The sequence below is a fragment of the Vulpes lagopus genome, chromosome 11 (assembly GCF_018345385.1).
Source record: "Vulpes lagopus strain Blue_001 chromosome 11, ASM1834538v1, whole genome shotgun sequence".
Taxonomy (NCBI): Eukaryota; Metazoa; Chordata; class Mammalia; order Carnivora; family Canidae; genus Vulpes; species Vulpes lagopus.
The window spans coordinates 76057662-76074660 of record NC_054834.1 but is presented as its reverse complement, the minus strand read 5'-3'; the positions used below and the strand labels follow the sequence as shown (position 1 = coordinate 76074660).

Below are 16999 nucleotides of genomic sequence, written 5' to 3'. Positions count from 1 at the left end.
TCTATGTCTGGGGATGGGGGCGGGGGGCTCCGGTTCACACAGGAGGGTCGGGCCCCGGAAGCCTGGCTCCCCACGGGACCAGATGGGAAGGGGCAGCTGCAAGCTGGGGTGGGTTCGGCGCAGCTTGGAGACTGGAGACCCGCGTGAGGGCCCCCCCACCTCCTGCGGGGAGGAACTTGGGAGGGGCAGCCACAGGCAGTTGGGGTCCCCACAAGCCAAGCCTAGGGGAGCCGGTAACCATTTCCGGCCGCTTATGTTCAAATACACTCACTATGAAACCACCGGCCTCAAACGTGCCTTTCGAGGCTTGCCCCTTCTTGCCTTAGGGCTAGGGAAGCAGGACATCCCCCACACCTCAATCTTCGTGATATGAAGCCTAGAAACAGGCCCTTTCTGGTCCTCAGTTTCCCCAAAGTGAGGGGGAGGGCAATTCCGGCCTAGCTTAGACTGTGAGTGTCCACCGCCCTAACCCCCCCCCCGCCCCCGCACCACTTTAGACCTAGCGTAGCCACCTGCTTAGAGACCCTTAAACGCCGCAGTGGGGCGGGGTTAAGGGCGGAGCCAAGAAGGCGCCAACCACCCACAGGCTCCTCCCCCTCCCAGGTCCAGCCCGGGACCGCGTGGATCCTCTGTAGCCCAGGAGGCCTCTGCCCAAGTTCCAGCTCCCAGCCCTGGTGGGCCCCACCCAGGAGGACGCTCCGCCCTCGGCCAGCCTGGCAGGCCGCTGACCTAGTATGGACACAGCTCTGGGAAGAGAGGCGTGGAGGGTGACGCCCGAAAGGAGGCTGGAGAATCTCGGGCCCCGCCCCTGTGGGCTGCCCCCTCCTTCAGAGGGGACGCACCTGCGGGTGGGGGTGGGTAAGGCACGGTGACTGCGCAGCTGCTGTTGTGCCTGCCCAGACCTAAAAATATTTCCCAACAGAAGAGTAAGGAGGCTCCCAAGGAGAATCAATTTACTGGGGAGTGGGTGCAGCTGGTCAGACCCATAAATAGGAGGGAGCGGGGAGCCAGAGGGCAGGATGGGAGCAGTGTCCTTAGTCACGCTGGACACTGGGATCTTGAGGCTGGGGGGGAAGTGGGGGGTTCCAGGGAGAGGCTTGAGAGATGGAACTCCAGTACCCCACTGTGGATGAGGCGCTGGGCTGGCACAAGGGATTGCAAACAAACTCAGAGGTTAGTTTGAGGTCTGGTCTGGAGGCTCAGATGGTCTCATCCGGGGCTGGGAGGCGCTTGCGTGAAGGCTCTATGCCCCAGATCTCCCGGGCGTACTGGGCAATGGTTCTGTCGCTGGAGAACTTGCCTGATGTGGCTATGTTCCGGATCACCATCCTCGTCCACTCTCTTGGGTTCTAAACAGGCCAAAAGAGAGCTCTGGGTTCATTCTGCCAGTGGGATCTGCACCTTCCACCACATCCCAGCCAGGACCACTAGAGCCTTGCCAACCCCTGGCCCGGGACGCCTCACCTTGTACAAGGCACTGACTTTCTCCTGGCATTTAATGTATTCTTCATAATCTGCAAACACTTTAAACCTGGAGATGAATAGAGAGGGAGGAGGCTCCATAAGGTCAAGGGCCGAGCCCATCCTGTCCTGGTGGTCTGGGAGTCAGGAGACTGAAGCTGCTTCCGTGCTTCCGAAGGAGCCTGGCCCCAAATGCCCAGGACCCCTGCCCAGTCTCCCCATGCAGCACCTGAGCCCAGTTCAGCCCAGCAGTCCCACCTGCACAGTTCCCTGGCCGGACAGCTCACCGGTCATGATGCATGAGCATGTTGACAATGTCCTTGAACAAGTCTGGCTGTTTGGGGGAGAAGAAGCCACTGCTCAGCTGCTCAATGATCTGCCGGAGCTCAGGAATTCGGTCATAGTACTCCTGGGCATTGTACCTGTGGGGGAAGAGGGGTCCGCACCATGAAAAGGACTTCCTGGCTCCTTCTCCGGAGAAAATCAGAGAAATCCAAAGTCCCAGGGTCAAAAGCCAGGCCCAGGGCACCTGGTGGCTCAGTGGTTGAGCATCTGCCTTTGGCTCAGGTCGTGACCCTGGAGTCCTGGAATGGAGTCCCACATCAAGCTCCCCACAGGGAGTGTGCTTCTCCCTCTGCCTATGTCTCTGCCTCTGTGTGTGTGTCTCTCATGAATGAATAACTAAAATATTTAAAAATAAAAAAAAATTTAAAAGTCAGGCCCAGCAGGCTGCTGCCTTCCCTGGAGGGGCCACAACCCCTTGGGAGGTCCTTCCCCAGAGGCTGCTTCCCTTTTCTGCTCAGCTTTGTTTTTTTTTTTTTTAAGATTTTATTTACTTATTCATGAGAGACACAGAGAGAGAGAGAGAGGCAGAGACCCAGGCAGACGGAGAAGCAGGCTCCATGCAAGGAGCCCAGTATGGGACTGGAACCCAGGAACCCAGGATCACACCCTGTGCCAAAGGCAGGTGCTCAACCCCTGAGCCACTCAGGCATCCCCTCCCTGCTCAGCTTCTCATTCCCCTTATGTGCTTGAGGCCTGGAGAGGAAGAAAGGGAAGCAGCAGAGCCAAGGCCCTAGACCAAGTGCTCTTCCTCTCACATGCCACCACCTCTCCCAACTGGTGTGTTTCCTTCCTGAATGGCTTTTCCCATTCCCTCTCCCAAGTCCATCTGCCTTCAAGCCCCAGGAGGAACCAACAGACCAATCCTCCAGGAAGCTCCTTAAACTCACTGTCCAACCACACTTATTGCTGGCCCGGTGCCAGCTTGCCCCCTGGGTGCCACTTTCTGAGCCAGTGCAAGCACCCCTAAGTCACCCCTCAGGGTTCAAAGCCCTCCCCAAGGCCAGTCTCATCTCTTTTCTTTCCTCCCCACTTCCATCTGGCCACCCAGGTCAAGGAGTGGGTGCAGTTGGTCAGATTCATGGACAGGAAGGGGCAGAGAGGCAGAGGACATCCATGACCCCCATCCCCAGCACTGACACTCAGGCCACTCTCTTTGCGTTCTGGTATCAGCCCCTACCCTGGGCCCCCACCTGTACCCCCGCCACACACACACACATAGTCCAGTCTCCACCTTGCAGCCCAGACTCTCCTTCTGGAGCCTGCTTCTGAACATGCTGGATCTTGCTCAGAACATGTCCTATCTCCCTCTTGTCCAAAGGACAAAGTCTGAACTTCCTAGTCAAGCCCAACGGGAGGATTTCCTTTCAATATTTAATGCCAGCTCTCAGAAGCAGTAGGTGGGAGTGTAAACTGGTACCAACTTTCTGGAAAGCATTTGGCAACATGCATCAAGAGCCTTAAGAACTCATGCTTAAAAAAAAAAAAAAAACTCATACTTTTTGGGGCTTGGAAATATCCCCTCTAATAATCAACTAAAGGAAATAAAGATGTGGACGTAGATATAAAAGGATGGTCATCACAGTGATATTTACACTGACAAACAGCAGAAATCAACCATAAGGTCCAACACCAGGGAACTGCTTAAATAAGTTATAGTATATCCATTACGATAGAACCCTATACAAACATGTTAAATATTTTAAAGGCCATTTAATGATATCAGGATCCAAAGTTGTGTTAAGACCTCAAAATTGTATGTGCATTATTCCCAACTTTTATATATGTACACATGTACTCACACACATAAATTCATAGCAAAAGGGCTGTGGCTTTAAAAATGGGTGATGAGATTATGAATGACTTGTTATTTGGGATTTTGTATTTTTCTAATTAGGGAGCAAGTATTGCTTTCATGAGAAGGAAAAAATATATTTTAAAATAAATTTTAAGAAATATTGGGATGGGGCAGCCTGGGTGGCTCAGCGGTTTAGCACCGCCTTCAGCCCAGGATAAGATCCTGGAGATCCAGGATTAAGTCCCACGTTACACTCCCTGCATGGAGCCTGCTTCTCCCTCTGCCTGTGTCTCTGCCTCTCTCTCTCTGTCTGTCTGTCTCTCATGAATAAATAAATAAAAATCTTTTTTAAAAAAAGAACTACAAGCAAGGTGGAAAATTATTTTTAAAAAAATATTGGGACGCTTGGGGGGACTCAGCAGTTGAGCATCTGCCTTCAGCCCAGGGCGTGATCCTGGAGTCCTGGGATCGAGTCCCCCATCAGGCTCCCTGCATGGAGCCTGCTTCTCCCTCTGCCTGTGTCTCTGCCTCTTTCTCTGTGTGTCTCTCATGAATAAATAATAAAATCTTAATAAAAAATGTAATGCCAGGAAAATATCTACTTTGAAGAACTGCACATCTGACCATAAGCACAGCTGTTCTTACTGTACTCCTAGTTCTCTTTTTGCCACAGCTGCCAGGGACCTAAGAATTTAATATTACTTCCAGAAATGCCAGAAATAATATGTCCTAGAATTGATATAATTTCTTCTTCTTTTTCCTTCAGTTCCAAGTGTCTTCTTTTCCCCTGCCACTAGCCTTCTGTGTTATAAGTCCCTCCTCCCAAGTTCTCCAGAATCCTCGTGGCCAAAACTAACACGCTGTGCAGCCTGGGCCAGCCTTTCCAGGGAGCCCTACCCTCTAGTAGCCACACCTCAGGGCCTCCTGCCCATGGACTGTGAACTTTGGAGCCCTTGACCCCCATACCCTCTCTGGTCAAGCTTTTCCACGTCCTCTACCCGCATGCCGAAGATGAAGAAGTTTTCTTCTCCCGCCTCCTCTGCCATCTCTACATTGGCTCCGTCCATGGTGCCAATGGTCAGAGCTCCATTGAGCATGAACTTCATGTTGCCAGTGCCTGAGGCCTCCGTGCCTGCTGTGGAGATCTGCTCGGAGAGGTCAGCAGCTGGGATCACTGTGGGGCAGCCACAGGGTACAAGCTCAGTTCCGGGTACAGTCCCACCCCAGCTAGGGACTGTGGAGTTAGGCTGGCCATAGGTATAGCAGATTCAGAGCCCCCTCCACCCTCACCCTCCAGAAGTAACCAACTGAATCTCCATCTCACCACCAGCCTCCCCGCAACTGCTTAATGATCTTGAACACCTGAGATCTAACCTGGACTCTCTCCCCACCTCCACCCACTGTGTGTGTGTGATTTGAAGGGCAAATCTTCCCACTAATTTCAATCTTCTCTATAATTTCATTCTGTACTGCCTGAAATTACACCATCAGAGGGGGACATCCTTGTGATTTGAGGATTGTCCTCTCCCAGATTTTTCTTCCAAGTGCCAGTATGCTAAGGAACAGGTGACAGATATTCCTTCCTGGCTGAACTCCTCAGAGCCTCCCTCTGGTGGCACCCCACCTTTCTCTGCCAGCGAGACTCGGTAGTTCTCCAGGAAGATCACACGGAGGCGATCTCCTACCACTGGGTCGTGGTTAACCACATCCCCAATGGCTGTGATGAGTTTGATGATCATCTTGGCCATGTGGTATCCAGGGGCAGCCTGTGGGGGCACAGTTTGGGGTCAGCTGCACAGTCCGGCGTCCTGCCCCCTATCCTGCAACCCAGCCAGGCCACCCTCAACCTGGATGCCAAAGGACCAGAGCCACAGTCTGTGGCCTGACTTCTCACCTTCCCTCCAATCATCACAGTTCGGGGCACGACAAACCTATTGGGTTCCTGCTTGATGCCTGTGGAGAAACACAGAACAGTGGGCCAGGTTTTCCCTCTTGGCAATACCTCCTGACAGCATGCATCCAGCCAGGGCCCTGGCTGAGAGATAGTAGACCTGATTTGGACAACCACTGGCTATGTAACCTCCAATCTCTCATTTCCCCCTCTCTGAGCCTCCATTTGCCTGTTTATGAAATGGAGATAATCTATGTCTCAAGAGTTGGCCCAAAGCCAAAAGAGAGACATTGAATTGGAAGTATGTAGTACACCAACAGGTGTACAGAGGGGAGCCCTGCGAGCCAGAGTGAAACCCCGCCACTCACGATTGTACAGGGTGATGATGTGGAGGCAGTTGAGGAGCTGGCGTTTATATTCATGAATTCGCTTCACCTGGATGTCGAAGAGCGAGTTGGGGTTGATATGGACTTTGTATTCCCTCTCTAGGTAGGCAGCGAACTTTAACTTGTTTTCCTGAAGGTGGGGATGGGGAAGAGCTCACCAACAGGACTTAGACTCAGGAATCCTACAGTGCCATTTCTTGCCCAGAAAGGTAGACGACGGGAGGCTCACTTGCCACCTTTCTCCACGCTGGGCCCAGAGCAGACATTGCTAATCAATGTTAGCATTCTTCCAGTGGAGTCAAATGATGCCCTCTCACCATGGACTCCAGGCAACTTCCACCAGGGGCCTAAGGCTGCGGGAGAGCCAAGCTCCCTTGGCCATTCCCGACCCGGGCACCCAGCACCTCTGGCCCACTCCTTCCCACCCTGGCACAAGTGTCCCAGGTCATAGCACTGCCTACCTGCTTCACTTTGGCCACATCCCGGATAAAGGCTTCGTCATCCACGAAGGAGAGCAGTTTGCGCAGCTGGTCCAGGTCTGAGATATAGTCCTCCCCAATGCGCTGTGGGAGATGGCTCACAGTCAAGCCTGTGCCCCTTTTTGGTTCTCCCTCCTGGAGGGGTCCCTTTCCAGCTCAGCCAAGCCCAGTCCCTGCAGACAGCCCCTCCTTTTCCAGCCTCCAAGCAGGGATGCAGTGTGTGCAGGGCACTGCATTTTCCCTTCAGACCTGGGACTCTGATGGCTGACCCGCCCTGACCCCAGGGGGCCTTTCTCCTGGCCTTCTCCTCAGACAGGCAATGACCTTGAGGCCCTGCTCACAATCTGTGCCCCTTGCCAGTCTCACTTCAGATGTGACCTGTTGGTGACCCTCTCCATTGGACTGTGAATTCCCACCTGGTTGGCCTCCACAAGCCCACAGAGCATCCTCATGCATACGAGAAAATGGTTCCCCTCCTCCAGGCACATGCAAGGCTTGGGGAACGCAGTGCAGGACGGATTTCAGCCCTCCTGGGGGGCCCCCTACAATAACCCACCTATATGTCCTTACACTGCTGATCCCCCTAGTGACCCATGTTGACACCTACTGGCCATACAGTGACCTCTCACCTCAGCAATGACTTCTGCCAGTCCAGGGTTACACAGAACTAGCCAGCGACGAGGGGTGATGCCGTTGGTCTTATTCTGGAATTTATGAGGCTCCAGCTCGTAGAAGTCCTTGAAGCTGCAGGATTAGGTTGGAGAGTCACTACTCATCCCTGCGGAAGGAACACCTAGTCCCGGAGGCCCCGCTCTGGTTTCTTGCAGAGAGGGGCCCGGAGGTGAGGGGGTGGCTGTAGGTGAGAAGGGGTCATCTGGGGACAAGACTGTCCTGGACATCTGGGCCATGACACTTATAAATGCAGTGCTACCTATGGGAAGGGCCAGCTGGGGGGTCAGGTAGTGAGGACCCCTCCCCCGGCTGCTAGCGGAGGCAGGGCGGGGGCGGGGCCAGCGGGAGGAGGGGGGGGTCATCAGGGGAGGAGCCAGCGGGAGCGAGAGGGCTCACATGGTTTTCTTGAGGATCTCTGAGTGGATTCGAGCCACACCGTTGACAGCATGTGAGCCCGCAATGCACAGGTGAGCCATGTTGATGCGCTTCACCGCGCCCTCTTCCACCAGCGACATACGCCGCAGCCGGTCTACATCCCCTGGGAAAGCAGCTGCCACCCGCTGTGTAGGGAGAGCCCAGAGCTCAGGCGTGGGCTCAGGAACCCAGGTCCCCAGCCCCATACCCCCAGAGCCCTGCCCATTGAGTCTCAGGATGCGTGCTGCACCCGCCTTCCGCAGCACTCCCCCACCCCCCAGCCCAGGCCTCCCTCACTCACGTTAAGGAAGCGCTGGTTGATCTCATAGATGATCTGGAGGTGTCGGGGCAGCAGCGTCTCAATAAGATGCACGGGCCAGCGCTCTAGGGCCTCAGGCAGGACCGTGTGGTTGGTGTAGGCGCAGGTCCTGACCGTCACATCCCAGGCCTGATAGGCAGGGTTGGGGAGTCAGGAACCCCCAGGCCTAACTCGGATGGCTCTCCATACATGGTGTGTAGCCCAGAGCCTGGGCCCCATCCCTGGGTTCTAAGACACTCGCCCCCTGGGCCTCGCACTGCTGTCTGTTCCATGGGGGCTGCGCTCACATACTTCTGCTTCCCAGACTAGGAAGGGAACCCTGAGACAGAGAGGGTCAAGCGGGGGTTGAGGGGTCCTGAAGCCCACCTTGTCCCAGTCCAGCCGCTCCAGGTCGACCAGGATCCTCATCAGCTCAGGGATGGCCAAGGACGGGTGGGTATCATTGAGCTGGATGGCCACCTGTGGAGAGTGGGGCTGGGAATCAGTCTGGGATCCAAACTACGGCTGTGATCACTGTCCTCTGACCCTTTGGAGCCCCCTCCAAGGGCCCATGTGGTTCCAGGGCTTAGCCAAGGGTAGTAGGCCTCATCGGAGGAGTTGTGGACAGGACAAGGGTGACGTTCCCAGGGTATGTGCCCATTGATTGAGGCTTCTGAGCAGGTCACCCTCACACACCACCAGCATCCAGCCTCTACCCCCTCATTTATAGAGTGAGTGGGGTGAGCTGAGACTGGAGGGGAGAGGCGATGCCACACATCCTGGGAGGTGTAGAGAGGGACCCTCCCTGGACCCTGGTACCTTATCTGGAAAGGCATCAAAGCTTGTGCGCACAGGGTCACGGCAGCCAAACTTGGAAGACTTGAAGCGGCGGATGATGTCTTGGAGGGTGGCGGCCACCACAAAGTACTCCTGCTTCAGACGCAGCTCTTTCCCCTCAAAGAACTGGGAAATAGTTCAGCACAAGGCTGAGCAAGTCAAGGTGGTGGTAGGGGGTGGCCTAATGCTGCTGTGGGTATGGCCAGGAGACTTTTGCCCAGGGTCTTTCCCCCACCAAGAAGTAGCAGCGGGGGATAGTGTTAGGGAGGGGGCACACAAGGACCAGGGGTACTGTCAGCACTGCCAGGGAACAACAGCTCCTCCAAAGCGCCCTGCCCTAACTTGCTGTCCCCAGGACTTAGGCATCCTTTTAAAGAACTCAGAGGAAAAACAGAACACAAAGGAGCCAACCATATATCTTGGGTGCAGGGCACTTGACTGGCTCAGTTGGAAAAGCACATGACTCTTAATCTCTGGGTCATGAGTTCAAGCCCCACTCTGGGTGTAGAGATTAACAAAATAAATAAATAAACAAACAAACTTAAAAAAAAAAAACCGTCCTGGGTGTGACTAGGTACCAGAGACCATCCTTCCCAGTCCTCTGCCCTCTCCCAGGCTCTCAGGCTTCCTGTTCCCAGCCCAGGAGGTGACAACGTACGTTGTCATTGGGGTACAGGACACGCGAGATGTTCTCAGCCAGGTTCCGGTCCAGCACAGCTTGGATGTAGCCACCGACATTGACTGAGGGGGGAGAGTGGGGCCAGTGTCAGGCTCGGACTTGAGTGCAGGCCAGGGAGGGTGGGGCTGCCAGTGACCAGGGCTGGACTCACAGTCCTTGAGGTTGAAGTCATTGGGGGCCTTGGCCGACCACAGGCGCATGGTGTTGACGACGTTGTTGCGATAGCCAGGCACAGGGGTATCATAAGGCATGGCCAGCACCACCTGCGGGGGGACGTCCGGTGTGCTGTCAGGAGCTGGGTGTCTGCCCCATGACCCCGTGGCACCCTGAGAGCTGAATCCCAGCCTTTGTCCCTGTGCCCTGCCAACTCCCTGCCCCGTATTTTTTTTTTTAAGATTTTATTTATTTACTCATGAAAAACATACAGAGAGAGGCAGAGACACAGGCAGAGAGCCTCCCATGCAGGGAGTCCGACACGGGACTCGATCCCAGGACCCTGGGATTACGCTCTGGGCGGAAGGCAGGCTCTAAACTGCTGAGCCACCCAGGCATCCTCCTGCCTCAGCTTTTAGTGCCAACTCTGGGTGACCATGAGCAAACCTCTCAACGTCTCTGGACCTCATCATAGAGAGGATCCCCCACCAGAACTCCCCACACCCCCCACCCCACCTTGCCTGGCTGCTTGTGAGGAACAGAGGGGGGCTCTGCTAGTGGTCACCCTGTAGTGATGGTGATGAGCAGGCCCACCTGGCCTGAGCACAACGTAGAGGACGCTGTGGGCTCCTGAGAGGGCTGGGGGGAGCCTGGGGCCCAGCTAAAGGGGACACAGATGTCAAGTTTGTCCGAAGGGCTTCTTCTGCCTGGTTGACCAGGGGGTTAATTAGCAATGACTAATGCTGGCCCCACCTCCCGCAACTGGCAAACTTCAATAACTGCTGCCGACAGTTCCTGTCACTACAGGGCAGGGGGCACATCCATGCCCCCCAGGGGCAGCACCCTTCCTTCCAGCACTAAGTAACTGAGCCTGTACTTGGAACAGAGTGGAAGCTGCAGTTCAAGGAGGGAAGGGACTGGCCCAAGAGCAGAGAGCTAGGTGGGCCGCCAGAGCCCCTGCTGAATCTTATCACGGATGATAGCAGAACAAATGCCCGAGTCTGAAAGCCAAGAGATTTCTGTGCAGTCACCTGGAGGTTCATGACCTCCAGCCACAGCTGAAAGAACTCATGGAGCTGGGATTCAGACACCTGGTTTGACTTTAGGCTCCCTCTAACTTGTGTGACCTTGAACAAGTCAATTCTCTCATGGTGCTCATTTTCTCCCTGTCCGTCTTTCTGGGCTGTTGCTTTGTTTCCCATTGAGCTGCCAGTTTAGATGTGCTGGGGAGTCAAGTCACCGTGATTATTCTTGGAAGAGTTTTGTGAGGTGGAAAGGAGCCAGACCAGGGGAAGGGCACTGCGGGGGGCAGGGTAGAGACTCTCTCCTCCTCCTGGGCTCTGTGCTTGGCCTGGGTCCTCTATGACCCTGTCTCCAGCCTCTCCTAGCTCCAGCTGTTTGACCTTGAGTAGATCACTTAACCTCTCTGAGCCTCAGTGTCCTCCATTGGAAAGAGCACCGGGTCCAGTAGCCCCCAGGCTCTTTCTCTGTATCTCCTTGTTTTCTTCCAGAGTCTCCTCCCCACTACCCTTTCACTGGGAGCTGCCCCCACTCCCTCACCTGGGTGTCCACCCACTTGGCCCCCTGGCTGGTGTGTTCTACTCGGCCATAGAAGTGCACAGGCAGCGTGAACTCAGGTCGGGCCTTCTCCCAGGGGTTTCCGTAGCGAAGCCAGTCATCAGCCTCCTCCATCTGAGCCCAAGGCAGGTTGGGGAGAAAGGAAGGCAACGTCAGATCCAGAGGGGCAATGGGTAGGGCAGGAGCAGTAGCCCTAGTGTGCCCTCTGTAGAGTGCAAATTAGAGCCCTGGGGTGGGCCCCTGGCCTGGTGGGATATCTGATGGGACAGGGTGTGTGTAATGGGAGCCTGAGAAGTTCCTCAGGCATGGACCACCCATTCCAAGAGTGACCAGAAGTCTTTGGGGTCAGGGGGAAGGGACAAAGATGCTTTCTGTCAAAGCTGAGGCTGGTTCTGGATCTATCCAGAGATGGATGATCCAGTGGGTTTTCTCTCCATCAGGCCTGGGTCCCCACCAGACCAGGGCCCAAGGCTGCTCACCTGCCAGCCCCCGCAGATCTTCTGGTTAAAAATCCCAAACTCATAGCGGATCCCATAGCCATAGGCAGCCAGGCCCAGTGTTGCCATCGAGTCCAGAAAGCATGCTAGGGGTTTCCAGAGAGGTGGGTGTCAGGGGCTTGGCAAGAAGGAACCCTTCTACCCACCCCACCCCTGCCACCCTGCACACTTACCGGCCAGCCGACCCAGGCCCCCGTTGCCCAGCCCTGCATCCTCCTCAATCTCCTCCAGCTCCTCCATGTCCAGGCCCAGCTGGAGGGGGCAGGGGGTGGCAGTGGTCAAGGCCAAAGGCCAGCAGGTGTATCCCCCAATTACTCAGGCTCGCCCCACTCTCACCCCCACTCCCGTCCCCCTCCGCACCTGGTAGGTGGCCTCGTCACAGGCATTCTCCAAGGCCAGGTTCACCATGGTGTTTTGTAGTGTCCGTCCCATGTAGAACTCCAGAGACAGATAGTAGATCCTCTGCCCAGAGAGACAGGTGCAGGGCAGGAGTCAGGGCTGCCTAGCAGCATTTAGCCAGGCCTCTCACACCTCCTGTCCCACTCCTGCCAGCCCTGTCTCCATTTGTTTTCTCCTCATCACAGGCTTCTGGAACCATCGGTCTAGCATTGGTTCTGGTCTAGCATTGCCTCTGACTTTAGATACATCGCTTTTCTTCTCTGAGCCTCAATGTCCTCATTTGCAAAATGGGGCTCCCATATCTACCTTGGGGACTGGGGTGCTTAGGAGAGCTGAAAACCCCTGCCATCGCACATAAGCCTCCCCGCAGCCCATAGGGGAGTCAGGACCCAGAGAAGCACCTCCAAGTACTCCCCCAGAGGGCAAAGCCTGAGGTGCAGGGGAATCAGTCATTTGCTCAAGGTCACCATGAGTCACGGGGAGAGTTGGCCACCTCCTGTTCTTGCAGTGCCCAGTTAGTTCCCCTTTGTCCTCCAGCCTCAGCCCCAAGAAGGGGCAGAGAGATACCAGAATCCGGGATGCTGAGGGTACCTGGTCTCCCCATTTCCCAGGTCCCCTCCCTGGCCCACTTGCTGGCCCCTCCCCCCCTGCCTGAGAGTGTCAGGTTGCTGACATTTACCATGATCCCAACAGACACTTGATCCCCCTACCCCAGCTATCCAGCACCACCGGTGGCACAGACACACCGCCTGCAGATTTGATGACCCGTCCTTCCACTTCAGGTCCAACCCAGGCCCGGGGGTCTTCCCAACCACCAGAAGCCCCTCCACTTCCTGAATGGGCACCAAGCCTTTGCAACCAGCCCACCTGATCCGAGCCCCCAACACACACACCTGCCCCCACCCCAGGTTTCTCTACCTGGGTCGTCTTGGCACCAACAACACTTGGTGCCCCTGTTCCTCCAACCTCCGTCCCTGGAAGGAACCCTTGATTTTGCCCGCAGAAAACCCTGACCCTACAAAGGGATGCCACTTACAATCTGGCCCTCTTGGGGACCCCCCTATCCTGACCCCTTTCCCACCCAGGACACTCCAAGCAGCACCTTGGGGTCCTTTTCGTAGTAGTGCTGCTGTGTGCGGATCCAGCGGCCCACGAGGTGGTCACGAACAGTGTGGGCCAGCGCAAAGTAGTAGTCTCTTGGGGTGGCCACATTGCGGTCTTTGACGAGTGTGAAATGCAGGTGTCGGTTGAAGTTCTTCTTGAGCTCCGTCACATTCTCCACACCTGCTAGGCCACGCACACTGATCTGCTTTCTCTTCTCCTGGTCTGACAGTGGCCGGGACATGGCTGCAGGAGGGCAGGCTGGAGGCACGGACAGACAGACGGACAGATGGGTGGATGGATGGGTGGACGGGGTGCCCAAGGCAGTGCCTCCTGCCAGGGAGTGGAGCTCTCCGGCAGCCCAGGGGGTTTTAAAGCCTGGCTCTGGGCAGCTTGCTCCGCCTTCCCCCTGCAAGGGGAGGGTCTTGGCCTGGCTGCTTAGTGAGCTATTTTGGTGGCCAGGGGAGGAGAGGGGAGAGGGGCAGGGAGAGCAGGCCTGGCCTGGCTCATTCACAGCCCTGCGCTGACCCACTTCCTCCAGACCTCACCCGCATGCTGGGGTCTTCTGTGCCCTCCTCGGCCTTTCGCAGAGTCAGAGATGAAACACAGCAGCGCTGCCTGAGAGGCCTAGGGCTGGACTGGAGCTGGCGGGCTGGGCCTTGGCTGAGCCGTAGCTCTGATCTGGGCCCTTCTCCTGGCTCGAGGATGAAGGGGTGGGGCCAGATTTTGGGCCGGTCAGCGCTCCTGCAGAAGCAAGGGAGGGCTATCGGGAGGACAGGTGTCCGGAGGCTCAGCCTTCGTCAGAGCAGCTTGGCTTCTGTTTTAGACATTTGCCCACAAGCTGGAAGACCTCTGGTCAAGCTTCCGTGGTAGAGCCTGACATGGGGGTGGGGAGGGAGGGGTGTCTGTGCCCAGGTCTGGAGGTCACAGGCTTATGTGGTGGCAACAGGGGTCAGGACACCCCCATGCAGGCTGAAGGGCCAGGAGCTGTGAGGGTGCCCTGAACAGATGTAGCTAGCAAAGGACCCTGGTGTCAGAGAAGGGGGACCAGGACTCTGGGTTCCAGGGGGTGGGATGGAGGTCGCTTGAGGCAGGTCGCTGCTCCCACCCCACCTCCACCCAAGCTGAGCCACTCTGGTCCCCCCTGTTGTTGTCCTTCAGGGAGTTCTGAAGTGACCTTTTGAGAGGGATGGTAGTCAGATTACGGGCCAGCTTTGGCTAGGGGCTGCTAGCCTAGAGCAGGGGCCTCTGGGAACTGTAGTACTGTGCCCACGGTGGCAGAATAAACTGAAGCATCCCCCACCAACTCATATTGGTCAGTGGCGTGAGATCTCCCTTTGACGCAGCTGCCAGGTGACTAGAGACCTCCTTCCACTCGCTCCTCCCACCCAGGCCCACATACCAGACAGATATTCAGTGGGCCTGGGTCCACAGCGTGACCTCACCTAGAAAATGGGAGCCTCTGCAGCTGGAACCTGACACCACTCAGTCTTCGTGGCCTAGCAGCTACGGGACCTCCCTTTAGAGGCTCTGTCACCAATCCACTGCTCGCGCCCTGGCCCCCAGCACTGATTTGCTCTGTGACCTTCAGCTGGTTGGTTTACTTTTCTGAGCTGTGAATTCCTTCCTCCAATTTACACTCTCATACGAGAATATAAATCCCTGCATCCTCCAGCTGCTGCCTCCTACTCTTATGGAAGCAGACTTTGGATCCTGCTTTGTTCTTTGAGCAAAAGGAGCCCAGGGCTTTATGCTATTTCAAAGGGTGCCTGGGCTTCCCAGGGCAGTGGGCTGGTGGAGAGAACTGGGTGTTCTGGTCTGAGGGCCAAGGAAGCAGGTCAGAGAGGCCTGGACAGCTGCAGGATGCTACCGAGAGCCTGGTTTGGGGAAGGCCTAGCTGTCTTCGAGGACATTCTGAGCCACAGTAGACCCAGCCCTGGAGTTACGAGTTTAATGTAGGGTCTAAACTCCGAGTCTTCCAGAGGGCTGCTCTCTCCTGCCTTCCCCACCCCACCCCCGCATTACTGTTATCTCCCACAGCTGCCATGCTTCCAAGTGAGAACAAAGATCAGGAAAACACCCAAATGTGCCTACACGGATGCAGTGAGCATACAGAAACTTAGTTAAATTTCTCTGTATTTTCCAGTTTTAGTCTTCTACGTGCTCTATTTCAATAGAGTGCCTGGTGGCTCCCTAGTCTCTCCGGAGCTCCCATCCCCAGGCTCCCCCCACAGGCCTGCAAGGGTCACCCACCCTCCAAGAACCAGGTCTCTGGGCTCGGCTAGCATCTGGGGCTGCTGAGTAGAGCTCAGAAGGCTCCTTGGTGCAGTGATCTCTGGACAAAGTGGCCCATTTCTGTGCTGTCACCTCACACCCCAGTTGTGGCAGCACTCTGGCCACACAAACCTTCTCTGCACTGACCCCTAATTGCTTATGTTTATTTTCCTGGCACTAAGAACCTGTTCCCAAATCATTCCCAAATTATCCATCCTGCTCCCCAAATCATCTGATCCTCTTCCAGCTGGCCCGCTCTGACAGCCCTCTTCCTGTGCCTCGGCGATGGTGCCTGCCCTTCTTCCGTGCTCCAGACACCTGCTCAGCTGGGACTTGTCCCGTTTCTACTAGGAAAGAGAAATCACTTTTTCTTAAAGATTTATTTATTTATTCACGAGAGACAGGCAGAGACATAGGCAGAGGGAGAAGCAAGCTCCATGCAGGGAGCCCGATCCAGGACCTAATCCGGGATCCAAAGATCACACCCTGAGCCGAAGGCAGACGCTCAACCACTGAGCCTCCCAGGCGTCCCCAAGAAATTATTTAAAAAATAGGTTCCATGCCCAACACGGTGCCCAGACGACCCTGAGGTCGTCTCACGCTTTCTCTACTGAGCCCACCAGGTGCCCAGAATTACTTCAGATTTCTCCCACGATCTTTCTTGTGGGTCTCTTTGGTTTTGTTGTGTGCCCCCCAACTAGAAGTTTCTAGGCTTTTTCTGGGGGTGACACCACCCTGGGCCCCCTCCTTTTATTTTGCAAGCCCGAGCCCAGCATGAGACCCTAAAGGTTCAAAATGACTCACTCCTTGTGTTCTCATGTCCTCTCCAAGCCCTCACTCCCCCGTGCTGCGTGTGCAGATCAATCTTGAACCTTGGAAGCACTTGACCAACTTGAGTGACTCAAGGTTGTTTATGTCTGACTGGGTTTCTAACCAGAAATTCTGCCTTCTTCTCTGGACCAATCTTGGGTTTCTCCGAAGCCCTAACACTGACCTTTCCCAGCTGGCATTCCTTTCACCAAGCTGGGACAGGGAGGGAGCCAGTGCTACAGCAGAAGATGGACAGAGTTGAGCAAAGCTCTCGTCCTCCAGTCTCAAGGCGGCTGGGGAAGCCCTTCTCATCTCTCCCCCACTTTGCCACAAAGGCAGGTGCTCCCTGCACTTGAGGGCCAAGCCTTCCCTCTCTCTTCCATTTCAGGGTCTGAAGCTCCTTAGAAAAAGGCCTGAGAAGGTTGCCTTAGTTAGCCACTTTGTTACCCTCCAAAACCTTAACAAAAGCTGATGGCAGGGAGCAGGGAGAGAGCTTGCATAGGAATGGAGCTGGCCCCAGGGGAGAGAGGCAGGAGATAGCTGGGCTGTGGTTAAGTCATTTATTGATTTTATTTCTAAAACCCACATAGCGCCACTTTGCCTCTTCCAGAGCTTCAAAGAGCTAATTAACCGCCCAATGAGCCCACCAGGGAAACCAAGCTTGTGGGGGAAGCAATGAGGTGAAGACAAGGTCAAAGAGGGTTGCTAGGCCCTGGGCCCTGCTCCCATTCTGTCAGTTAAGGACAAAGAGAAAAAGATCATTCTTTTTAGTCAACTGAAGTTTGGGGCTTGGTTAGGAAAACCCACTGAACTTGCCTTGCTTCTGAGGCTCCATTAACCCACCTGCCTGTAGCAGAAATGTATTGACAACCCGGCAGGGCCCACACAACTGGGGTCTGCTCCAGAGAAAGTGGTGGTCAGATCCAACTT

The 16999-nt window shown here is 55.5% G+C and overlaps 1 protein-coding gene across 2 annotated transcripts; it reads right to left on the bottom strand.

The window, feature by feature from the left end:
* Positions 1 to 936: 936 nt before the first annotated feature.
* PYGM (glycogen phosphorylase, muscle associated) lies at positions 937 to 13540 on the bottom strand. 2 transcript variants are annotated; one of them, XM_041774308.1, is made up of 20 exons: positions 12987 to 13540; positions 11846 to 11947; positions 11659 to 11737; positions 11468 to 11571; positions 10971 to 11102; positions 9409 to 9520; positions 9237 to 9319; positions 8561 to 8704; positions 8129 to 8221; positions 7745 to 7891; positions 7426 to 7589; positions 6987 to 7101; positions 6340 to 6441; positions 5861 to 6008; positions 5496 to 5554; positions 5226 to 5367; positions 4568 to 4775; positions 1749 to 1883; positions 1465 to 1531; positions 937 to 1349 (listed from the first exon to the last, which is right to left on the bottom strand). In XM_041774308.1, exons 1-20 carry the CDS (start codon positions 13227 to 13229, stop codon positions 1200 to 1202), a joined length of 2529 nt encoding a protein of 842 aa, XP_041630242.1. In that variant the 5' UTR covers positions 13230 to 13540; the 3' UTR covers positions 937 to 1199. The 2 variants fall into 2 exon arrangements, with proteins under 2 accessions (XP_041630242.1, XP_041630243.1); XM_041774309.1 differs by lacking the exon at positions 12987 to 13540 and adding an exon at positions 12191 to 12274.
* Positions 13541 to 16999: the final 3459 nt, after the last annotated feature.